This window comes from Rhinoderma darwinii, chromosome 2 (assembly GCF_050947455.1).
Source record: "Rhinoderma darwinii isolate aRhiDar2 chromosome 2, aRhiDar2.hap1, whole genome shotgun sequence".
Taxonomy (NCBI): Eukaryota; Metazoa; Chordata; class Amphibia; order Anura; family Rhinodermatidae; genus Rhinoderma; species Rhinoderma darwinii.
In genome coordinates, this window is record NC_134688.1 from 322749567 (window position 1) to 322774987 (window position 25421).

General features: G+C 47.0%; 1 protein-coding gene across 7 annotated transcripts in view; it reads left to right on the forward strand.

Moving 5' to 3' along the window:
* LOC142743149 (plasma membrane calcium-transporting ATPase 4-like) overlaps nt 1-25421 on the forward strand; it is a 358269-nt gene that overhangs the window by 210081 nt on the left and 122767 nt on the right. For 5 of the 7 annotated variants that reach the window (XM_075853600.1, XM_075853602.1, XM_075853598.1 and 2 more), the window contains 7 exons: nt 2016-2270; nt 2379-2504; nt 2585-2713; nt 3848-3883; nt 15833-15994; nt 18230-18444; nt 19500-19742. In XM_075853600.1, the coding sequence (XP_075709715.1) occupies nt 2016-2270; nt 2379-2504; nt 2585-2713; nt 3848-3883; nt 15833-15994; nt 18230-18444; nt 19500-19742 (1166 nt within the window). The remainder of the gene's footprint in view (nt 1-2015; nt 2271-2378; nt 2505-2584; nt 2714-3847; nt 3884-15832; nt 15995-18229; nt 18445-19499; nt 19743-25421) is intronic. The other 2 variants (XM_075853601.1, XM_075853599.1) reach the window with 1 other exon arrangement.

Genomic DNA, 25421 nt, shown 5'->3' on the forward strand with positions numbered 1-25421 from the left:
CAAAATGCTCACTATACCCATAGATACATTTCTTGAGGGGTGTAGTTTCCCAAATGGGGTCACTTTTGAGGTATTTCTACCTTTTTAGCACCGAAAGAGCTCTTCAAATCTGACATGGTGTCTAAAATATATTCTGATAAAAAGAAGGCCCCAAAATCATCTAGTCCTTTGCTTCTGAGGCTTGTGCTTCAGTCCATTAGCACACTAGGACCACGTGTGGGATATTTCTAAAAACTACAGAATCTGAGCAATAAATATTGAGTTGTGTTTCTCTGGTAAAACCTTCTGTGCTACAAAAAAAAATGGATTAAAAATGAATTTCTGCAACAAAAAAAAAAAAATTACATTTTTACATTTTACCTCTACTTTGCTTTAATTCCTGTAAAACGTCTAAAGGCTTAAGAAACTTTCTAAATGCTGTTTTGAATACTTTCTCACAACTGAGCTAGCCCCTGTAAAAACAGGCACTTTAAAGTTTCTTGAAAGTGTGAGAAATTGCTGCTAAAGTTCTAAAACGTGTAACATCCTAGAAAAATAAAAGGATGTTCAAAAAACGATGCCAATCTAAAGTAGTCATATAGACGTATAACTGCCTGGCCTTCAGGCAGATACTTTTACATTTAGATAAATGCTAATTTTTGCAATTTTTCACAAATGCTGACTTTATTTAAAAGCTGACTGTATCAAGCAAATTTTGCCACTAACATGAAGTCCAATGTGTCACGAGAAAACAATCTCAAAATCGCTTGGATAGGTACAAGCATTCCGCAGTTACCACATAAAGTGAAACAGGACCGATTTGAAAAATGAGGCTCTGACAGGAAGGTCAAAAGTGGCTGCAGCGGGGAGGGGTTAAATCTATATGAGCTTGTCAGACCTTCCATTTCAAAACCATAGACTGCTAAAACAGCTTCCACTCAAATAGGAAGGCTTTCTCCAAGATTTTGGTGTGTCTTTAGGAATGTGTGCCCATTCATCCAGAAAAGCATTTGTGAGGTCAGACACTGATGTTAGACAAGAGGGTCTGGCTTGCAATCGTCCTAGTTCATCCCAAAGGTGTTCGTTGGGGTTGAGGTCATGGCTTTGTGGGAGCCAGACAAGATCTTCCACACCAAACTTACTCAACAATGCCTTTATGGACCTTGTTTTGTGTATTGGGGCACAGTCATGCTGGAACAGGAAAGGTCCTTCCCCAAACTGTTCCCACAAAGCTGGAAGCATACAATTGTCCAAAATGTCTTGGTATGCTAAAGCATTAAAGGCTATGTACACCTTTTGAAATCGTGCGTTTTTGGTTTTTTTTCAAATAAAAATGTCTATCTGTGTGTTTTGGTGCCACTTTCGAAATACTTTTTATTAAAAATTATTTTTCGTTTTTGAGATACAGCTGCTTTGTATTCTGTATACAGAGCAGCTGTATCATGCGTGCAGACCTGAATCCGTCAGGTCAGCGGCACTGACTGGTTCAGTGTCAACGGGTCAAGCCGGATCAAGCTGTTATCTATCACATCCAAGTGTAGATGTGATCGGTAACCGCTCGACACGCAGGATGCACTGCCGGCATAATGAAAATGTATGGGGAAGAGCGATCTGAGTAACGACCGTTCATCCCTATACATAACGAGCAAACGAGCGCCGCTGAACAAGCTGTCTCGCTGATCGACGTTCGTTTACACGGCCCATGACAGGTCATGTATTAGGACCCTAATGACTCATTCAGAGGAGCGGGTTCCTCGTCCGTGTTTGGGGCACTTTGAAATAACACACATCGCACGGACCCATTAGTTTCAATGGGGCTATTCAGACATGCGGAAAAACGCTCCTGGGAATAAACACGACATGCTCAAAAAACTTGTGTGAACAGAAAGTTTTGTTTGTAATCTTATTTACTTCAGCTACAAAGAATGAAACATTTAGAAATAAACGTTGTCGTCTGTCAGGGGTAAATGATGCACCATTGTTTCATTACATGTTACACCTTTCACAAGCCGTTCTTATCACTATTTTGTTGACAGCGTGTGGAGAAGCAGGAGGAGTGGAGGATGAGGGAGAAGCACAAGCTGGTTGGATTGAGGGAGCAGCCATCTTGTTCTCGGTCATCATTGTAGTTTTGGTAACGGCATTCAATGACTGGAGCAAAGAGAAGCAGTTCCGTGGCCTTCAGAGTCGAATTGAGCAGGAGCAGAAGTTCACTGTTATCCGAAAAGGACAAGTCATCCAGATTCCTGTAGCAGAACTGGTTGTCGGGGATATTGCACAAATAAAATATGGTAAAAACTTAGCAAATAACGGAAAGTGATGTCTTTTTTATTGACTCTCCATCTCCACGTATCATTGAGTGCCATGATAACAGTGTGGGTTTATATTCATACCACCAGGGGATCTCCTACCTGCCGATGGTATCTTGATCCAGGGCAATGACCTGAAAATTGATGAAAGCTCACTAACAGGAGAAAGCGATCAAGTGAAAAAATCCCTTGAAAAGGATCCCAATCTACTGTCTGGTACGGGGGTAGTATTTTAGTAGCATCATCCCAAGCTTGCCCTGGAAACAATCTTTATACTTCTGCTTGTTTCCCTGTAGGCACACATGTGATGGAAGGGTCTGGGCGCATGGTTGTTACAGGTGTAGGTGTCAACTCTCAGACTGGCATCATCTTTACACTTTTGGGAGCAAATGAAGGGGGAGAAGAAGAGAAAAAGTCAAAAAAAGGTAATTATCTCCCAGGCAGTTGGGTAAGATGTGGTGGGTAAATGCTGTAGTGAGATCATGACCGTATCTAATATTCTGAGGTCTGAGTGGAGCAATGATGCATATAACTAAAGTGACTTGATCATAGACCTGTATTGTGCATGGGGATCTAGGAAAAAAAATTATACTATGCCACAGAGTGCTCACAGCTGCCTGCCTTTCTTTTCTTAAAATGTTCTTCCTTTTAATTTTCTTTTGTTATCAGCTCTTTTTCATTTTATTGTGATAAACTTTTTCTGGAAAAGTTTCACACTTATTTACTTTTCTTTTGTTTTGTTTTTTTTGTATTTTTATTGGCCTTCTTTGTATGTCTAATTTTTCTTATTTATTCGACCTTGTTCTTGAGCTTGTATGTCTTACAAATCGACTGCAATCCTTTCTGTTCATTGAACTTGAGTAATTGCGGGTCCTTTGTTCTACTTTGGAACAATATCTTGCTGCTTTTGAAAACTATAAGGTTTTAAAACAGGGCAAATTGTATTCTGTTTTTCCACGCGTAAGTCTTTATCTCCTTCATGTTACCGTCATTAACGCCATGTCTTCCTTTTACTCCATCTTCTAGTTCATCATTTGCACCTATCTTAGCTGTATGTCTTTCACCAGCATCTTACCAACGCTTTAACCTAAAATAACATATATCTTTTTTTTCTCTTTTTTTTGTTTTCCTCCTGTTTTGTCCCATCTGCTACCTTTTTTCTTTCTCTAACATCTAACAAGTTCTCTCCTTGTCTGTTATGTATTGTCCTAGCACTTGTTTGTTATGTATTGTCTCTCCAACTAAGTTGGTATCCTCATATATCGACATCCCTTCATCTTGTTCCTATTCAATATTATAAAAATCCAACTTTTCTACAGACTTTTTTTTACCACTATTCCTTAGCTTCTTTTTTGCACTTATTCTGAGTGAGTCTAACCATCTTTCTGCTGCTCTCACATTTAGTTCCCAAGAATGGGTTAGTCATTCCATTTCTTCCATCGCAGTGGGGGGTGTGATCCTCCTCGTTCATAAAGTCAAAGTGACCAGAATCCCTCCTCCCTTTTTTTTTTTTCTTTTTTCTGTTTTTTCTCCTTTTTTTTTTCTCTATATCTAAACAGGTAAAAAACAAGGACCTCCAGAAAATCGCAACAAAGGTAACCACTTCAACTCTTCACATCCTCCTTTCCTCTCACAGCGGCAGCTGACCCAATGTCTCACATTCTGTTCACCTTCAAAGCTTACAGCTGAGTTTGATCTTGCTGCATTATTCAGTGTCTCAATTTTTTTTAATGACTGTCTAGGCATTTAAGTATATTAGTTTGATGGTGTTTTCTCAAGCATCTTGGTCATCAAGTAACGATTTGTATAAATGTCCATTTATTCAGATGTAATCAAATAACAAAACACAGGTACCTGTAGGTCTAATTTTTAGTGTAGTTTTGTGCCAGAGGCTAACCATATCATGTAGAGTAATATATTCATTAAATAGTTGACGTTGCTCTTTGCAGCTGTCACCAACAACTTTATTCTTGCTTGCTGATCAAAGATGGAGAAAAAGGAGGATGAAAGCATGCCATACACAATAGCTGTAACATTTATTATGCATCTAAAGATACGGAAATGTATTACCTGGATTTCCGCAATTACTGGATACTATAGCGAACAAACCACCATTGTCCAGATTTTAGAATAGGCCGAAGTCTGGATTCCTTTGAAATTTTTTTTAAACCTTTATTGTGATGCCAACTTTTTCTATACAGATCCTATATTTTGCATTATATTCACAATTCAAGCATTTGTAAGGTTCCAGAAAACTTAAAGGAATTTTAAACATAGTAAATGGACAAAAATGTCTAACCCTGCATTTCCACAGTTTATCTCCTGTTTTCCCGCGATCCCATTTGTTTCATATTACAAATAATACCAAAAAATACAGTATGTAAATAAATCTGTGTGTTCCAGGAGAACAGCCATATCCCCAGTCCTCCTTCCCAGTGCCCTGTGTTTTGCTGTAGACAACTGGCTGCAGCAGGAGCCTCCCCTCTCTACCCTGTCTGCAGTAGGACAAAAATATTGTTAAACCCCACCCCTTCATCCCCTCCGCCATTCTGTAGCCAAAAATTAACAGATCAGCAGGAGACAACCCCTGACTTCTGCATGATTTCTGCAAGATTGTTTGTTTCAGGAACATGCAGAAAATTCTGCAGACTGACAAACAGTGGGGGGCAAATATATCTCCTGTTCATTTTATTATAAATTTCTAGGTTTAGCGTTCTCTTAACTCTAATTGCAATTCTATAGGATCGCTATTGTATGATGGGATTTTTAAAACATGACTAATGTTCGCTGCTTGCTCAGGGAAAACCTTCCAGTCTCTTGCGTTTCACTCCCCTTCACATTTGCATAGCTGGACAAGCAGCACCTTTCTTGTTTTGTCTGTAGCACGTTATTTGTACTAGAAGTTTATAGTAGACGTTTTTCTTGTCATTAAAGAGGCTCTGTCACCAGATTTTGCAACCCCTATCTCCTATTGCAGCAGATCGGCGCTGCAATGTAGATTACAGTAACGTTTTTATTTTTAAAAAACGAGCATTTTTGGCCAAGTTATGACCATTTTTGTATTTATGCAAATGAGGCTTGCAAAAGTCCAAGTGGGCGTGTTTAAAGTAAAAGTCCAACTGGGCGTGTATTATGTGCGTACATCGGGGCGTTTTTACTACTTTTACTAGCTGGGCGTTCTGACGAGAAGTATCATCCACTTCTCTTCAGAACGCCCAGCTTCTGGCAGTGCAGACACACAGCGTGTTCTCGAGAGATCACGCTGTGACGTCACTCACTTCCTGCCCCAGGTCCTGCATCGTGTCGGCCACATCGGCACCAGAGGCTACAGTTGATTCTGCAGCAGCATCAGCGTTTGCAGGTAACTAGCTACATCGACTTACCTGCAAACGCCGATGCTGCTGCAGAATCAACTGTAGCCGCTGGTGCCGATGTGTCCTCGCTCGTCCGACACGATGCAGGACCTGTGGCAGGAAGTGAGTGACGTCACAGCGTGATCTCTCGAGAACACGCTGTGTGTCTGCACTGCCAGAAGCTGGGCGTTCTGAAGAGAAGTAGATGATACTTCTCGTCAGAACGCCCAGCTAGTAAAAGTAGTAAAAACGCCCCGATGTACGCACATAATACACGCCCAGTTGGACTTTTACTTTAAACACGCCCACTTGGACTTTTGCAAGCCTCATTTGCATAAATACAAAAATGGTCATAACTTGGCCAAAAATGCTCGTTTTTTAAAAATAAAAACGTTACTGTAATCTACATTGCAGCGCCTATCTGCTGCAATAGCAGATAGGGGTTGCAAAATCTGGTGACAGAGCCTCTTTAAGTGTGTCCAATCTGCCTTTTCACTTTAAGGGTATTCTAAATCTCATTACTTCTGAGGTGGCACATTCTAGTTGTTGCCTCTCGCTCCCTCCGCACGCGCACTCTTGCTCTCTCCGTGCGTGCTCTCTCCGTGCGTGCTCTCTCCGTGCGTGCTCTCTCCGTGCGTGCTCTCTCCGTGCGTGCTCGCTCCGTGCGTGTTCTCTCCGTGCGTGCTCTCTCCGTGCGTTCTTTCTCCGTGCGTGCTCTCCTGCGCCCTCTCTCTCCCGCGCCCTCTCTCTCTCTCTCCCGCGCCCTCTCTCTCGCGCCCTCTCTCTCTCTCCCGCGCCCTCTCTCTCTCCCGCGCCCTCTCTCTCTCCCGCGCCCTCTCTCTCTCTCCCGCGCCCTCTCTCTCTCCCGCGCCCTCTCTCTCCCGCGCCCTCTCTCTCCTGCGCCCTCTCTCTCTCCTGCGCCCTCTCTCTCTCCCGCGCCCTCTCTCTCTCCCGCGCCCTCTCTCTCTCCCGCGCCCTCTCTCTCTCCCGCGCCCTCTCTCTCTCCCGCGCTCTCTCTCCCGCGCTCTCTCTCCCGCGCTCTCTCTCCCGCGCTCTCTCTCCCGCGCTCTCTCTCCCGCGCTCTCTCTCCCGCGCTCTCTCTCCCGCGCTCTCTCTCACGCGCCTGCTCTCTCACGCGCCTGCTCTCTCACGCGCCTGCTCTCTCGTGCTCTCTCTCCCCGCTCTCTCTCCCCGCTCTCTCTCCCCGCTCTCTCTCCCCGCTCTCTCTCCCCGCTCTCTCTCCCCGCTCTCTCTCCCCGCTCCCTCTCCCCGCTCCCTCTCCCCGCTCCCTCTCCCCGCTCCCTCTCCCCGCTCTCTCTCCCCGCTCTCTCTCCCCGCTCTCTCTCTCCCCGCACGCTCTCTCTCTCCCCGCACGCTCTCTCTCTCCCCGCTCGCGCCCTCTCTCCCCGCTCGCGCCCTCTCTCCCCGCTCGCGCTCTCTCTCCCCGCTCGCTCTCTCTCCCCGCTCGCTCTCTCTCCCCGCTCGCTCTCTCTCCCCGCTCGCTCTCTCTCCCCGCTCTCTCTCTCTCCCCGCTCGCTCTCTCTCTCGCTGCTCGCTCTCCCCGCTCGCTCGCTCTCCCCGCTCGCTCGCTCTCTCCCCGCTCGCTCTCTCCCCGCTCGCTCGCTCTCTCCCCGCTCGCTCGCTCTCTCCCCGCTCGCTCGCTCTCTCCCCGCTCGCTCGCTCTCTCCCCGCTCGCTCGCTCTCTCCCCGCTCGCTCGCTCTCTCCCCGCTCGCTCTCTCTCTCCCCGCTCGCTCTCTCTCTTTCCTCGCTCTCTCTCTCTTTCCTCGCTCTCTCTCTCTCCTCGCTCTCCTCTCTCTCTCCCCGCTCTCTCTCCCCGCTCTCTCTCCCCGCACGCTCTCTCTCTCTCCCTGCACGCTCTCTCTCCCTGCACGCTCTCTCTCTCTCCCTGCACGCTCTCTCTCTCCCCGCACGCTCTCTCTCCCCGCACGCGCTCTCTCTCCCCGCTCGCTCTCTCTCTCTCCCCGCACGCTCTCTCTCTCCCCGCACGCTCTCTCTCTCTCCCCGCACGCTCTCTCTCTCTCTCCCCGCACGCTCTCTCTCTCTTCGCTCGCGCCCTCTCTCCCCACTTGCTCTCTCTCTCCCCGCTCGCTCACTCTCCCCCCTCTCTCTCTCCCCGCTCGATCTCTCTCTCTCTTCGCTCGCGCCCTCTCTCCCCACTTGCTCTCTCTCTCCCCGCTCGCTCACTCTCCCCCCTCTCTCTCTCCCCGCTCGATCTCTTTCTCTCTCCCCGCTCTCTCCCCCCGCTCTCTCTCTCCCCGCTCGCTCGCTCTCCCCGCTCGCTCTCTCTCCCCGCTCGCTCTCTCTCCCCGCTCTCTCCCCGCTCGCTCTCTCTCCCCGCTCGCTCTCTCTCTCCCCGCTCGCTCGCTCTCCCCCCTCTCTCTCCCCGCTCTCTCTCCCTGCGCTCTCTCCCCGCTCGCTCTCTTTCTCTCTCCCCGCTCGCTCTCTTTCTCTCTCCCCGCTCTCTCTCCCCCGCTCTCTCTCCCCCGCTCTCTCTCCCCCGCTCTCTCTCCCCCGCTCTCTCTCCCCCGCTCTCTCTCTCCCCCGCTCTCTCTCTCCCCCGCTCTCTCTCTCCCCCGCTCTCTCTCTCCCCCGCTCGCGCTCTCTCCCCGCTCGTGTTCTGTCCCTGCTCGCGCTCTCTCCCCGCTCTCTCCCCGCTCGCTCTCTCTCCCCGCTCGCTCTCTCTCCCCGCTCGCTCTCGCTCTCTCTCCCCGCTCGCTCTCGCTCGCTCTCTTTCTCTCTCCCCGCTCGCTCTCGCTCGCTCTCTTTCTCTCTCCCCGCTCGCTCTCTTTCTCTCTCCCCGCTCGATTTCTCTCTCTCCCCGCTCTCTGCTCGCTCTCCCCGCTCTCTGCTCGCTCTCCCCGCTCTCTGCTCGCTCTCCCCGCTCTCTGCTCGCTCTCCCCGCTCGCTCTCTCTCTCCCCGCTCGCTCTCTCTCTCTCTCCCCGCTCGCTCTCTCTCTCTCTCCCCGCTCTCTCTCTCTCTCTCCCCGCTCGCTCGCTCTCCCCCCTCTGTCTCTCCCCGCTCGATCTTTCTCTCTCCCCGCTCTCTCTCCCCGCTCTCTCTCCCCGCTCTCTCTCCCCGCTCTCTCTCCCCGCTCTCTCTCCCCGCTCTCTCTCCCCGCTCCCTCTCCCCGCTCCCTCTCCCCGCTCCCTCTCCCCGCTCTCTCTCTCCCCGCACGCTCTCCCCGCTCTCTCTCTCCCCGCACGCTCTCTCTCTCCCCGCTCGCGCCCTCTCTCCCCGCTCGCGCCCTCTCTCCCCGCTCGCTCTCTCTCCCCGCTCGCTCTCTCTCCCCGCTCTCTCTCTCCCCGCTCTCTCTCTCTCGCCGCTCGCTCTCGCCGCTCGCTCTCCCCGCTCGCTCTCTCCCCGCTCGCTCGCTCTCTCCCCGCTCGCTCGCTCTCTCCCCGCTCGCTCGCTCTCTCCCCGCTCGCTCGCTCTCTCCCCGCTCGCTCTCTCTCTCCCCGCTCGCTCTCTCTCTTTCCTCGCTCTCTCTCTCTCTTTCCTCGCTCTCTCTCCTCGATCTCTTTCTCTCTCCCCGCTCTCTGTCCCCGCTCTCTGTCCCCGCTCTCTCTCCCCGCTCTCTCTCCCCGCTCTCTCTCCCCGCTCTCTCTCCCCGCTCGCTTTCTCTCTCTCTCTCCCCCCGCGCTCTCTCTCCCCTCTCTTCCCGCTCTCTCTCCCCGCTCGCTCGCTCTCCCCGCTCGCTCTCTCTCCCCGCTCTCTCCCCGCTCGCTCCCTCTCTCCCCGCTCGCGCCCTCTCTCCCCGCTCGCGCCCTCTCTCCCCGCTCGCGCCCTCTCTCCCCGCTCGCTCTCTCTCTCCCCGCTCGCTCTCTCTCTCCCCGCTCGCTCTCTCTCTCCCCGCTCGCTCTCTCTCTCCCCGCTCGCTCTCTCTCTCCCCGCTCGCTCTCTCTCTCCCCGCTCGCTCTCTCTCTCCCCGCTCGCTCTCTCTCCCCCCGCTCTCTCTCTCCCCTCTCTCTTCCCGCTCTCTCTCTCCCCGCTCGCTCGCTCTCCCCGCTCGCTCTCTCTCCCCGCTCTCTCCCCGCTCGCTCTCTCTCTCCCCGCTCGCTCTCTCTCTCCCCGCTCGCTCTCTCTCTCCCCGCTCGCTCTCTCTCTCCCCGCTCGCTCTCTCTCTCCCCGCTCGCTCTCTCTCTCCCCGCTCTCTCTCTCCCCGCTCTCTCTCTCCCCGCTCGCTCTCTCTCCCCGCTCGCTCACTCACTCCCCGCTCGCGCTCTCTCCCCGCTCGCGCCCTCTCTCCCCGCTCGCGCCCTCTCTCCCCGCTCGCGCCCTCTCTCCCCGCTCGCGCCCTCTCTCCCCGCTCGCGCCCTCTCTCCCCGCTCGCGCCCTCTCTCCCCGCTCGCGCCCTCTCTCCCCGCTCGCGCCCTCTCTCCCCGCTCGCGCCCTCTCTCCCCGCTCGCTCTCTCTCTCCCCGCTCGCTCTCTCTCTCCCCGCTCGCTCTCTCTCTCCCCGCTCGCTCTCTCTCTCCCCGCTCGCTCTCTCTCTCCCCGCTCGCTCTCTCTCTCCCCGCTCTCTCTCTCCCCGCTCTCTCTCTCCCCGCTCGCTCTCTCTCCCCGCTCGCTCACTCACTCCCCGCTCGCTCTCTCTCTCTCCCCGCTCGCTCTCTCTCTCTCCCCGCTCGCTCTCTCTCTCTCCCCGCTCGCTCTCTCTCTCCCCGCTCGCTCTCTCTCTCTCCCCGCTCGCTCTCTCTCTCTCCCCGCTCGCTCTCTCCTCGCTCGCTCCCTCTCTCTCTTTCCCGCTCGCTCTCTCTCTCTCCCCGCTCGCTCTCTCTCTCTCCCTGCTCGCTCTCCCCGCTCGCGCTCTCACTCTCTCCCCGCTCGCTCTCTCTCTCTCTCTCTCTCCCCGCTCTCTCTCTCTCTCTCCCCGCTCGCTCTTTCTCTCTCCCCGCTCGCTCTCTCTCTCTCCCCGCTCGCTCTCTCTCTCTCCCCGCTCTCTCTCTCTCTCTCCCCGCTCGCTCTCCCCGCTCGCGCTCTCTCTCCCCACTCTCTCTCTCTCTCTCTCCCCGCTCGCTCTCTCTCTCTCCCCGCTCGCTCTCTCTCTCTCCCCGCTCGCTCTCTCTCTCTCCCCGCTCGCTCTCTCTCTCTCCCCGCTCGCTCTCTCTCTCTCCCCGCTCGCTCCCTCTCTCCCCGCTCGCTCCCTCTCTCTCTTTCCCGCTCGCTCTCTCTCCCCGCTCTCTCTCTCTCTCTCCCCGCTCTCTCTCTCCCCGCTCGCTCTCTCTCTCTCTCCCCGCTCGCTCTCTCTCTCCCCGCTCGCTCTCTCTCTCTCCCCGCTCGCTCTCTCTCTCCCCGCTCGTGCTCTCTCTCCCCGCTCGCGCTCTCTCTCTCCTCGCTCTCTCTCTCCCCGCTCGCTCTCTCTCTCTCCCCGCTCGCTCCCTCTCTCTTTCCCGCTCGCTCTTTCTCTCTCCCCGCTCTCTCTCTCCCCGCTCGCTCTCTCTCTCTCTCTCCCCGCTCGCTCTCTCTCTCTCCCCGCTCTCTCTCTCTCTCCCCGCTCGCTCTCCCCGCTCGCGCTCTCTCTCTCTCCCCGCTCGCTCTCTCTCTCTCTCTCTCTCCCCGCTCGCTCTCTCTCTCTCTCTCTCCCCGCTCGCTCTCTCTCTCTCTCTCTCCCCGCTCGCTCTCTCTCTCTCCCCGCTCGCTCTCTCTCTCTCCCCGCTCGCTCTCTCTCTCTCTCCCCGCTCGCTCTCTCTCTGTGTTTTTTTTTTTATTCAGTTTATGTTTCATGCTAAATGAATGTTTAATTAATTCTTCAGGTTATTAGGGTCGTATAGATTTTGTACGGTTGAAAAAATACACATGTACTAATACAGATACCTAATAATATATGTAGGTTTTTTATTTAATGTGTCGGACAGTTAAATATATTTTACACTAAATGTGTTTTGGTTTTTTTTCCTCGGACCTTTTTATTATTTTTATTTTATTTTAGTTTTTTTTTTTTTTTTATCCCATGTATGGATAATCTGTTTAACAACTTTATTTTTTACTTATAATGTATTAGAATACTCCTGTTTTCTAATACATTACACTGTGTCACTATGACAGGCTGCTGTTAGGGCAACACGTTGATCAGGCTGCGGTAGCAGACCGCGGCGATCAAAGCGTTATATAACTGGGGGCTGACTTTCTTCCGATCCTAGCTGTATTTAGGAGGCTGCTCTAAGTGGTGGAGCTGTTAGTTACAACTCCTGCTTAGAGAATGAAAGCGCACTGGAGTGCTCATAAGCCTTTTCTACAGCGACGTCAAAAAAAGATGTTGCTGTAGATTCTGTACCTGTACCGCCTGTCGTCAAAAGACAGTGGGTGGTTGGGAAGGGGTTAAAGTCTTTCATCATATCCCACATATATTTGCTGAACAGAATCTAGTACACTCAGTTATTTATGTGTCGTAACATAGAAAGTAAATATGTGGGGAAATGCCTTTGCTTTACTGCAAACCGTAGGTTGGTACAGGAGAAATATATAGATGTTTGTGTGTATGCTTGGATTTATTATTATTATTATTATTAATATTTATTAGTGAAATTCTCAGTCCTAAATAGATATCACTTTCAGTCAACTATTTAACGTTCGAAATGAAAGCTTTAATACAACTGGGATGACTATATCACTCTTTTATATGCTAGCAAAGTCAACAAAAAGGTAACCTGAATTTACTCCTTGGCCCCATACACACGAACGTGCTTTTGCGGCCACAATTCCCCCAAAAATCCACGGGAGAATTGTGGCCCCATTCATTTCTATGAGGCCATGCACACGACCGTGGTTTCCATGGTCCGTGCATGGCCCCAGAGCCCGGACCGCAGAAAGAACGGGCAAGCCTTATTACGGTCGTGTTCTGCGGGCTCATTGAAATGAATTGCCGTGGCCATGTGCGGGCGGCTCGCAGCTGACACTCCGTGGCCGGCCGACCCGAAAATCACGGCCGTGCACATGGCTACGGTCGTGTGCATGAGGCCTTAGATGGATATGAATATCAAGGTCTATGTTTAAAGAATCACTCCAGTTAAATCCCCCCCACCCCTGTTTGCAAATGCAATGTAGATGTGTATTGACTTAACGTGGTCTTCATTCTGATTCCCTGTATTCTGTACCAAAACTAATTTAGGAAGAAATCTCTCCTCCTTGAGGCGCCCCTATAGTGAATATGGTTGCCACAGTGGCTTATGGCAAAAGGGTAATATGAATTGACTTCCAAATCTGTCTTGAGAGACGAAACAGACTCATTGAGAGATTGCTGCCCATTGAAGTCCTGTAAGCAGTCACAGGAAACAGGTTAGTGTCTGAAAGTAGTTTGTTCCAGTCTCTACTGCAGTACTCACCTTTTTTTACTCTTTGAAACTACAGACACCTTGTCTGTATTTTCAAAGTGTAAAAAAAGCTGAGATCTGTTTCGTATCTCAAGACAGATTTAGAAGTAAATTCAGATTACCCTTTTGCCACGAGCCACTGTTGAAACCATTTGGTATCATTTTCCACCGGCAAAACCTGGTGTCTACCAGCTACCGGTGCCCACTCTGGAGGCCTGCAGACTGTACACACCTGGAGTCTATAGACTCAAAATGTTATACAATTGAGTTGTGCCGACCATCTTGCAAAACCACAGAAGGTGAGTGCAAACAGAACCTTCTGTCTACAGACTTTTGCTTCTGTCTAACCATATACCCGTATGATATCACCTTAGAGGAACATCGGTGTCTCTTTTGTCTACCCACCCTTATTTTTTTTTTCAAGTCCCTGTATACTGTGACATCTGCTGTAGGGACAAGTTCGGCTCTCAAGGCAAGTCTCATCAGAGCCTCGAAGAGAGTTTCACAGAGTTGCATTGAGAGGCTGACCTCCGGCTCCTACAGCAGACGCTGCAGGATTTGGATTGTCCAAGTAAACATCACATGACTTCACGGTGGCCCAGAACATAGCGACGTTCCTTGAAATACAGCACTAGGCAGGCCAATACCTACCTCTACAATACACTACACTACATTGCATTTGTAAACGGGGGGGGATGGGGCTGCAAAGAGACAGGCACAAATTCTGACTGTAACTTGTTTGACAAACTTATCTGAAGGTAGACATCTGCCCTTAAAAATACATTTTAATGAGCAGGAAAATAGAGGAATTTTCTACAATAGAATATCCACTGTTTAGTTTTGTGTAGTCCCTCTTAGGGCTGGTTCCCATATGTCTGTTCCTCCAGTCTTTTTTCCCTCAAAAATGCAGGAGGGATACTGATGACAACTGATTTCAGTGTCTGTGTCTTTCTCTATCTGAGTGTCTTTCTTTCTTTCTCTCTCTCTCTCTTTCCTTCTTTCTTTCCTTCTTTCTTTCCTTCTCTCTCTCTTTCCTTCTTTCTTTCTTTCTTTCTTTCTTTCCTTCTCTCTTTCCTTCTTTCTTTCTTTCCTTCTCTCTTTCCTTCTTTCCTTCTTTCTTTCCTTCTTTCTTTCCTTCTTTTCTTCTTTCTTTCCTTTCTTTCCTTCTTTCTTTCTTCTTTCTTTATTTCTCTCTCTCTTTCCGTCTTTCTTTATTTCTCTCTCTCTTTCCTTCTTTCTTTCCTTCTTTCTTTCTATCCTTCCTTTCTTTTCTTTCTCTCTCTCTCTCTCTCTCTTTCCTTCTTTCTTTCCTTCTTTCTTTCTTTCTTTCCTTCTCTCTTTCCTTCTCTCTTTCCTTCTCTCTTTCCTTCTCTCTTTCCTTCTCTCTTTCCTTCTCTCTTTCCTTCTCTCTTTCCTTCTCTCTTTCCTTCTTTCTTTCCTTCTCTCTTTCCTTCTTTCTTTCTTTCTTTCCTTCTCTCTTTCCTTCTTTCTTTCTTTCCTTCTCTCTTTCCTTCTTTCTTTCCTTCTCTCTTTCCTTCTTTCTTTCTTTCTTTCCTTCTCTCTTTCCTTCTTTCTTTCCTTCTTTCTTTCTTTCTTTCTTTCCTTCTTTCTTTCCTTCTTTCTTTCCTTCTTTCTTTCCTTCTTTCTTTCTTTCCTTCTTTCTTTCTATCCTTCCTTTCTTCTTTCTTTATTTCTCTCTCTCTCTTTCTTTCCTTTATTTCTTTCTTTCCTTCTTTCTTTCTTTCTTTTTTTCTATCCGTCTTTCCTTTCTTTCTTTCTTTTTTTTCTATCCGTCTTTCCTTTCTTTTTTTCTTTCCTTTCTTTCTTTCTTTCTCTCTCTCTCTCTCTCTCTCTTTCTTTCTTTTTTTCTTTCCTTTCTTTCTTTCTTTCTTTCTTTCTTTATTTCTTTTTCTTCTTTTTTTTTTTCTTTCTTTCTTTCCTTCTTTCTTTCTTTTTTTCTCTTTCTTTCCTTCTCTCTTTCCTTCTCTCTTTCCTTCTTTCTTTCTTTCTTTCTTTCTTTCTCTTTCTTTCCTTCTCTCTTTCCTTCTCTCTTTCCTTCTTTCTTTCTTTCTTTCTTTCTTTCTTTCTATCCTTCCTTTCTTCTTTCCTTTATTTCTTTCTTTCCTTCTTTCTTTTTTTCTATCAGTCTTTCCTTTCTTTCTTTTTTTCTTTCTTTCTTTCTTCTTTCTTTCTTTCTTTCTTTCCTTCTTTCTTTCTTTTTTTCTCTTTCTTTCCTTCTTCTTTCCTTTTTTCTTTTCTTTTTTTTCTTTCCTTTCTTTCTTTCTTTTTTTCTTTCTTTCTTTTCTTTTTTTCTTTCCTTTTTTTCTTTTTTTCCTTTCTTTCTTTCTTTCTTTCTTTCTTTTTTTCCTTCTTTCCTTCTTTCCTTCTTTCCTTTCTCTCTATCTTACGCTCTCCCATAAACTCACATTTACAGTCTTGTAATTTATTTCTCCTGTTATTTTCTTATTTGCCTTAGGCTATGTTCACAGATCCGATTAAAAATCTTCGGGAAAAAAGGCGCTGCAAGCTGCGCAACTTTTTTTTGGTAAAATGACGGAAATCTGACAACCCATTTAATGTCTATGTATTCTGTCCATCATTGTTGGTGTCCGTCATACCACGGATCCAGCGCTTCAGTTTCTCTATTTTTTCTGCTCCTATGATGGTACAGAAAAACAGCAAAACGAATGCAAGTGTAAATCCCGGCTTACTATTGATGCAATAACCTCTACATCGGTTGTGTTATGTTGTCTAGTGGTATTATGTTCCTGTTTTGCTTTATTTTGTCTACCTCGTCCCTGAAGTGTCCGTCTTCCTCTTATTTGATGTTGTCATGGCTTTGATCTCCATTTTTTGCAGCAAAAGCTCAGGATGGTGTGGCGTTGGAGATACAACCTCTAAAGAGTGAGGAAGGTGTAGAAAGCGAAGAAAAAGAGAAGAAAGTGGTCAAAGTTCCAAAGAAAGAGAAGTCGGTCCTACAGGGGAAGCTTACCCGGCTAGCTGTGCAGATTGGAAAAGCAGGTGCTGTCTTTAACCCCCTTTCCGCCGCAGCCATTTTTCAGATTTTAATTTTCGTTTTTTCCTCCCCACCTTCCGAAATCCACGACTTTTTTATTTTTCCGTCTATATAGTCCTATGTGGGCTTGATTTTTGCGGGACGAGTTGTAATTTTTCGTAGCACCATTTATTGTGCCATATAATGTACTAGGAAACGGGAAAAAAATATTTGTGGGGTAGAAAATGAAAAAAAACAGCGATTCCTCCATTGTTTTTTGCACTTTGTTTTTACAGAATTCACTGCAATTAAAACAACATGTTAACTTTATTCTGAGGGTAAATACGATTACGGCGATACCAAATATATATAGTTTTTTTTATATTTTACTACTTTACAAGTAAAGCCAATTTCTGAGAGATGTAACCTTTTTATTTTTCCGTAGATTAAGTGGTATGAGGGCTTATTTTTTGTGGGATAAGCTGTAGTTTTTAATTATACCATTTTGGGGTACATGCGACGTTTTGATCACTTCTTATTTCATTTTTTGTGGGAGATGAGGTGACCACAAAATAGAGATTCTGGGGTTTACATTGTTTTTTTTTACGGCGTACACCGTTCTGGTTAAATCATAATATATTGTAATAGTTCCGACTTTTATTTATTTTTTTACTATGCTCTAGGGGGAAAATGGGAAAAGGGGGGTTTTTTGAACTTTTAATATTTTATTTTATTTTTACATAAAAAAAACACTTTATTTTACAAATTTTGTGCTTTTTTTTTTAATAGTCCCCCTAGGACACTTAAACCAGCGATTGTTAGATCGCTTGCACTATATACTGCAATACTAATGTATTGCAGCATATCGTGATTATGTCAGGGTTCTATTAAGCCCTGCCGAAGGCAGCACTTAATGGTAGCACAAAGATGGCCGACCTGGGGGCCTTCATTAGGCCCCCAGGCAGCCATAGCAACCATCGGCACCCTGCGATTTCGTTGCAGGGGGCGCGATGAGCTATTAGAGGGGGTCGCCCCCCTCTTTCTAACAATTTAAATGCTGCGGTCGCTATTGACCGCTGCATTTAATGAGTTAAACGAGCGGGATCCGGCTTGTTACTTGGAAGTGTCGGCTGTAACATACAGCCGACACCCGCATTGTATGGAGCGGGTTCAATCCGTGAGCCCGTTCCATACTTCCCCCTTACCGACTTTGGCGTATGAATGCGTCAAATGTCGGGAAGGTGTTAAGGAGCTTTCAATGTGTGTGTTTTTTTTGTTTTTTTTTAAGGGCCTGTTCACATCAGCATTGCCTTTCCGTTGAGGGGTTCCGTCGGAACACCCCAACGGAAAGTCAAACTGAAAACTTAGCTTCCGTCTCCCTCACCATTGATCTCAATGGTAATGTAAACGTTGCTTGTTTCCGTTTGTCACCGCTGTGATAGGCTTCCGTTGTTTTGCACTATTGATTCCGTCAAAACAAATTAACCCGGTTACAACGGAAACCATTACCAACGTTTCCATCACCATTGAGATCAGCCTAATACAGTGGATCCTCTTTTGAGCAGATCTGTGATGGATTTTCAATTTATTTATATCCTATGTATATTGGCTTTCTTTTTCATTGAAATTCCGGTTGGTCATCTTAAACTGGTTTCACTGTATATAGATTTTTACGCCTGGATTTGATTGGGCACATAGTGTCCCGACTTGTACCCCTCCTTAAAGTCTAGTTTCACTATACGTGCAGAATGTATAGTTAATATTCCTGGTTTCTCGGAGCGCTGATAATCATCAACCATGATGTTCCATCCGAGATCATGGAGATCGCGTGTCAGACTACCAAAGCACACTGTGCATAGCGTAGTTTGAGAAGGTGATGGCCATTTTACATACCTGAAGAGGGGACTGGGAATAGGATGAACCGTGACACCAACATTAAGTATGCATTCTGTGTTACTCTAAAGATGCAGTCACACGTGGCAAATTTTGTTGCAGAAATTTTCATGTGGAGCGAACTTGCAGAAATCCATGCACCTGCTGCAGTAACCTCCCCATTCAGACAAATGAAAATGATTTTCAGCCGCAGAAAATTTCTGCAACTGAATCTTCCTGGGTGACTGCACTCGAATTCTAATATATAGCTGCAGGCTGCGACAGTGAACATCTTGAAAAAAAAAAAAAGCTTAATATTTTTTTATTCTAATGCATCGTTTTCCCCACCGTCTATAGTTTTATCACAAATTTTATATTGTCATTAACAGGTCTTATAATGTCTGCTATCACTGTGATCATTCTGGTGCTGTACTTTGTCATTTACACTTTTGGAGTATTGGGGCGTCCATGGCTTGCCGAATGCACTCCTATCTACATCCAGTACTTTGTTAAGTTTTTTATAATTGGTGTCACGGTGCTGGTGGTGGCTGTACCTGAGGGACTGCCCCTTGCGGTCACCATATCACTTGCATACTCTGTGAAGGTGAGTACCTGCTTGGTTTTTTAATTAAATGTCTGAAATACACGAAGTCATTGTTAACAAAATAGATTAACTAAATGATTGCATTTAGATACAAAAACTGTTACACCAATACACTAGCTGATAGATCAGGTTACAATTGCTGCCCATAGACTCTGTGGAGAGGGGAGAGGAAAGAGGAGGGAGCAGCTGCAGAATGTAGTCAGACAGACACTGCTACTTACAGTAAGTGGTTTACTGTCTCGCCCAGTGCTGGATACACAGCTTAGCACTGCTGTGTGTGTGTGTGTTAGAGAAGGAGGGAATAGGATCTCCTCTTTTTTTCTATGTGTATGGGGAAAACTGACAATTAGACATCGAGCCTCCAGAGGGGAAAACTGTTGATAAATACAGATTATAAGTCATACAATGGTCAGGTATAGTCTTGTTTCTCATGCACACACATGACCGCTTATTCTGAAAAGTCACCTGACACGACAGGTACACTTTAAAAGTTATGCTTTACTAGTGATTAATGAGAACTGCACTAACAAGTCATATTTATTCTGAAACTGTTATACAGCAGTACTAAATGTTTGAAATAGAACAGGTTTCCATTACAATAACTTGTTGCTAAGGTCACGTGTTTTTTAAGTAGAAGTTTGATGTAAGAAAGTTGCTAGGCAGTAAACAGCCATTGATGTGTGATGGCCATTCTCATTCCCATAACATACTTTTTCACTGTATCATAATTGATGAAATGTTTCGTTCAATAGAGTCGAAAGTTTATTACAGGCTGAAAGAACGATTAAAAGTATTGATCTTTATTAATTCCTTAATATTAAAACTGGCTCTTAAGTCCAATAGTACCTAAATACAGGCAAAAGCAAGCGGTTATACTTTAATTTATGCGAAGATGGTAAGCTTCGTTTTGTTTTAGTAAACATTCTCACAGTAGATTTCTTAACACAGAAGCATAGGTTGAATATTGTTTATTCATATAGTTATATAAAGCACTGTCTCAATTACCAAACGTATATTTTAGCCACCCTGTTTTAATTCCCTTTTATGTTTCTTAGAAAATGATGAAAGATAATAACCTTGTACGTCACTTGGATGCATGTGAAACTATGGGCAATGCTACAGCTATATGTTCTGACAAGACAGGCACTTTAACTATGAATCGTATGACTGTGGTTCAAGCATATGTGTGTGGCACTCACTATAGACAAATTCCTGACCCTGAGTTACTGAATCCAAAAATGTTGGACCTGGTCGTCAATGGAATATCCATTAACTCGGCATATACATCAAAGATCTTGGTAAGTTAAGCTAAATGTAGAACAAGAAGTAAGCTTATAGAAATTGTGCATTGATTAAAAGAACTCTTCATGGTGACATACAGTCTTATCTTAGTCCCCATGCCTTCCAATCACTTAAAGGCTAACTAAACTTTCAGAAAACTTCTGACATGTCATAGCAGACATGTCTGATATAATTAGGGTTGCACGATGCATTAAAACTTTGATACTATTTCGATACCATGCACCCTCAAATGGTTTGATGTTGAGGTTATTTCATGTATTTCGATAAGTATAATAACACATGAATGTACTCAGAGCGGGGCTGCGGCTGTGTAATACAAACATTGCCCCGCTCCTGACAAGTGTGCGCGCATGGCCAGCATGAGGTGATACGACCAGTGCTGAACTAATGAGCGGCGGTACTGAAGACAGAACGTGGTGGCGCACTGCAAAACACCCCCATGTCCCGTCTTCAGTGCCTGCGCCGCCGCTCATTAGTGCAGTGCCGGTCGCATCACCTTATTTTGACCACGCGCGCGCACTTATTGTCAGGGGCGGGGCAATGGATGTATTACACAGCTGCAGCCCTGCTCTAACGACGGAGATCAGAGAAATCTCTGATCTCCGCCGTTATCTCCTTGAATGCTGCGATCAAAGCTGACCGCAGCATTCAAGGAGAAAATGAGAAGGGATACCCTTTGGATCGCATCACAGGGAATCTCTGTAATGCGATCGAGGGACATACCATATATGGGCAGACAGCCCAGGGTCCATTGAAGGACCCCAGGGCTGTCTGACCATATTTCCTGTTAGGGCATACTTGGGTATGTCCTAACAACTGCCTGTGTACTATCAGTACACAGGCTAATGTACAGACATATAGATATACTGGTATAGAAAACCTGTTACATGGGTTTGCTAGCAAAGGGAATGTAGTAGTCTGTTAATACATATAAATGCTCACCATAGCTGCTCCCACACAGTACAATGCTACCCATAGCTGCCCCCACACAGTATTATGCCCCCCATAGATGCCCCCACACAGTATAATGCCCCCATAGCTGCCCCCACACAGTATAATGCCCCCATAGCTGCTCCTCCCACAGTATAATGCCCCATAGCTGCTCCTCCCACAGTATAATGCCCCTCATAGCTGCCCCCACAGTATAATGCCCCTCATAGCTGCCCCCACAGTATAATGCCCCTCATAGCTGCCCCCACAGTATAATGCCCCTCATAGCTGCCCCCACAGTATAATGCCCCTCATAGCTGCCCCCATAGTATAATGCACCTCATAGCTGCCCCACACAGTATAATGCCCACCATAGCTTCCCCCACACAGTATATATAATGCCCCCCATAGTTGCCCTCACACAGCATAATTCTCCCCATAACTGCCCCCACACAGCATAATGCTCCCCATAGCTGCCCCCACACAGCATAATGCTCCCCATAGCTGCCCCCACAGTATAATGCCCCGATCCCTCCCATACACAGTATAATGCCCTCCTCCCTCCCATACACAGTATAATGCCCCCCTCCCTCCCATACACAGTATAATGCCCCCCTCCCTCCCATACACGGTATAATGCCCCCCCTCCCTCCCATACACAGTATAATGCCCCCCCTCCCTCCCATACACAGTATAATGCCCCCCCTCCCTTCCATACACAGTATAATGCCCCTCCTCCCTCCCATACACAGTATAATGCCCCCCCTCCCTCCCATACAGTATAATGCCCCCCCCTCCCTCCCATACACAGTATAATGCCCCCCCCTCCCTCCCATACACAGTATAATGCCCCCCCTCCCTCCCATACACAGTATAATGCCCCCCTCCCTCCCATACACAGTATAATGCCCCCCCTCCCTCCCATACACAGTATAATGCCCCCCCTCCCTCCCATACACAGTATAATGCCCCCCCTCCCTCCCATACACAGTATAATGCCCCCCCTCCCTCCCATACACAGTATAATGCCCCCCTCCCTCCCATACACAGTATAATGCCCCCCCTCCCTCCCATACACAGTATAATGCCCCCCTTCCCTCCCATACACAGTATAATGCCCCCCCCCCTCCCTCCCATACACAGTATAATGCCTCCCCTCCCTCCCATACACCGTATAATGCCCCCCTCCCTCCCATACACAGTATAATGCCCCCCCTCCCTCCCATACACAGTATAATGCCCCCCCTCCCTCCCATACACAGTATAATGCCCCCCCTCCCTCCCATACACAGTATAATGCCCCCCCTCCCTCCCATACACAGTATAATGCCCCCCCTCCCTCCCATACACAGTATAATGCCCCCCCTCCCTCCCATACACAGTATAATGCCCCCCATCCCTCCCATACACAGTATAATGCCCCCCCTCCCATACACAGTATAATGCCCCCCTCCCTCCCATACACAGTATAATGCCCCCCTCCCTCCCATACACAGTATAATGCCCCCCCTCCCTCCCATACACAGTATAATGCCCCCCCTCCCTCCCATACACAGTATAATGCCCCCCCTCCCTCCCATACACAGTATAATGCCCCCCCTCCCTCCCATACACAGTATAATGCCCCCCCTCCCTCCCATACACAGTATAATGCCCCCCTCCCTCCCATACACAGTATAATGCCCCCCCTCCCTCCCATACACAGTATAATGCCCCCCCTCCCTCCCATACACAGTATAATGCCCCCCTCCCTCCCATACACAGTATAATGCCCCCCCTCCCTCCCATACACAGTATAATGCCCCCCCTCCCTCCCATACACCGTATAATGCCCCCCCCTCCCTCCCATACACAGTATAATGCCCCCCTCCCTCCCATACACAGTATAATGCCCCCCCCTCCCTCCCATACACAGTATAATGCCCCCCCCTCCCTCCCATACACAGTATAATGCTCCCATATGTACGGACCAAATAGAAAAATAATATACATACTTACCTATCCCCGTTCATCGCGCCTGTCTGCACCGAGTCACTCACATCGCAGAGACCGGAGGAGGAGAAGGATCCTCCACCCGGCGGGGGGAACGGGTATAGGTAAGTATGTATCTATTATACGGTGTATAGGAGGGGGGGGGGGGCATTATAGCTACGTCACTAATCGCTCACATCTCCTTCCTCAGTTTTCTGGCTGTGGGCGGCGCTAACTGGTGGTTGGGCTGTGGGCGGAGCTCTATGTGAGCTTTGGAAACTACGTCCTCGGTTATATAATAGATGCCAGTACATTATAGTTTTAAAAATCAAAAAGTAAAAAAAAAAATAATGTTAAATAAAATAAATTGCACGCTTTTTACAATAAACATTAAAATAAGTCTCCATACATAAAATATACACATTCGGTATCGTCGCAATTGTAATAACACATTTATAGCGTCAATTATGATGTTTACGCTGTTATAAAATAAAAACTTCTTCCTTTGACTTATTAATGTGAGGCACGAGGTATTATGAATTTTAATCCTCCACGTGCCTAACATTAATAGTAATTAACCCAATCATGTACCGCACACATGAACCCAATGTTGTCCATTCTGACTGAGGAACATGATGGGGTTAATTACTATTAATGTGAGGCACATAAAGGTTAAAAATTCATCACACCACTCACCTCACATCAGAAAATGGAAGAACTTTTTTTTTTATTATTATTGTTGGCAAAAGTATAGTTTTGGTACAGAGTATCGCGATACTACATGAAGTATCGGTATTGAAGTCCAAATTCTGGTATCGTGACAACCCTAGATATAATATGTATATATATATATTCTGTAGACCCCCGGACGTAGCAGGTGGCGAAACACGTGTTTGGGATCAGGGTCCCACTCTTTTGGTCTGTATTCTGTCCTCCTTTTTGTGCCAGTCTGGTTTAAAGAGGCTCTGTCACCAGATTTTGCAACCCCTATCTGCTATTGCAGCAGATAGGCACTGCAATGTAGATTACAGTAACGGTTTTAGTTTTAAAAAACGAGCATTTTTGGCCAAGTTATGGCCATTTTCGTATTTATGCAAATGAGGCTTGCAAAAGTACAACTGGGCGTGTTGAAAAGTAAAAGTACAACTGGGCGTGTATTATGTGCGTACATCGGGGCGTGTTTACTACTTTTACTAGCTGGGCTTTCTGATGAGAAGTATCATCCACTTCTCTTCAGAACGCCCAGCTTCTGGCAGTGCAGATCTGTGACGTCACTCACAGGTCCTGCATCGTGTCGGCACCAGAGGCTACAGTTGATTCTGCAGCAGCATCAGCATTTGCAGGTAAGTAGCTACATCGACTTACCTGCAAACGCCGATGCTGCTGCAGAATCATCTGTAGCCTCTGGTGTCGATGTGTCCTCGCTCGTCTGACACCATGCAGGACCTGTGAGTGACGACACAGCGTGATCTCTGGAGAACACGGCTGTGTCTGCACTGCCAGAAGCTGGGCGTTCTGAAGAGAAGTGGATGATACTTCTATACACAACGCCCAGCTAGTAAAAGTAGTAAACACGCCCCGATGTACGCACATAATACACGCCCAGTTGTACTTTTACTTTTCAACACGCCCAGTTGTACTTTTGCAAGCCTCATTTGCATAAATACGAAAATGGTCATAACTTGGCCAAAAATGCTCGTTTTTTAAAAATAAAAACGTTACTGTAATCTACATTGCAGCGCCGATCTGCTGCAATAGGAGATAGGGGTTGCATAATCTGGTGACAGAGCCTCTTTAAATGTTTTCCCTGACTTGACCTTGGTCACTATAGGGCTTCTGCTTTATTGATCAGGCACTTGCACTTTGCTGTATTTATTCATGTATTTTTTCTATAGGAGGTTTTTAGTAATTGTGTGGGGATCCTTGTATCATGGGTTTGTCGTTCCATTCCAAATTCTGTATTTTATCTTGTATCTAATATAGATGTTATATTTTGCATTGTACTGGTTATCCTGTCTGTATTTTGTGATAGGAGTATTTGATTTGCTATTTAGTTGGAATCATTTGTTGGTGATTTTTGGGTCCTCCTTTGGAGGAAATGTCAGAAGAAAGGAGGAACTTTGATTCAGCGCTGGTAGTTTTAATAGGAAACGGTGTTCCAATTTTATTGTAAACTAATTAAAATTGTCACTATGCGAAAGGGGTGGTTTGTGTAATAGTTTGTGGACCACATAACATGAGTAAGGACACGAGCGGTGTCTGAAATGCGTAGGCAAACTATTACTGCAAACCACCCCTTTCGCTTAGTGGAAAATGTAATTTGTTTACAATAAAATTGGAACACTGTTTCCTTTTAAAACTATCAGCGCTGGATCAAAGTTCCTCCTTTCTTCTGTGATTCCTACTGTGTGCCGTCACGAGGATCCGGGCGCAGCCTGAATTGGGACACCATAGTGATGAGCTGGAGGATTTCTCCAATCTTTTCTCTGACATGTCAGAAGTTTTGATCGGTGGGGGTACAACCAATTAGACCCCCACCAATCAGTTAAATGAAATGGCGGAATCGCTCGGGTGAGCGATGACCCACTTCGTTTCTGATTGGCTTTTTTCAGAAAGTCGAGCAGTTGGTGTACGGGCCCATAGACTTTCTATTGAGTCCGCAAACCGTTTCCTCGGCTTTCCGAGAAAAGCCGACCAGAAACACTAACATGTCAGAAGTTTTCTGAAAGTTTAGTTACTCTATAAGATAATTCACAGTACAAATACTTTCCTAC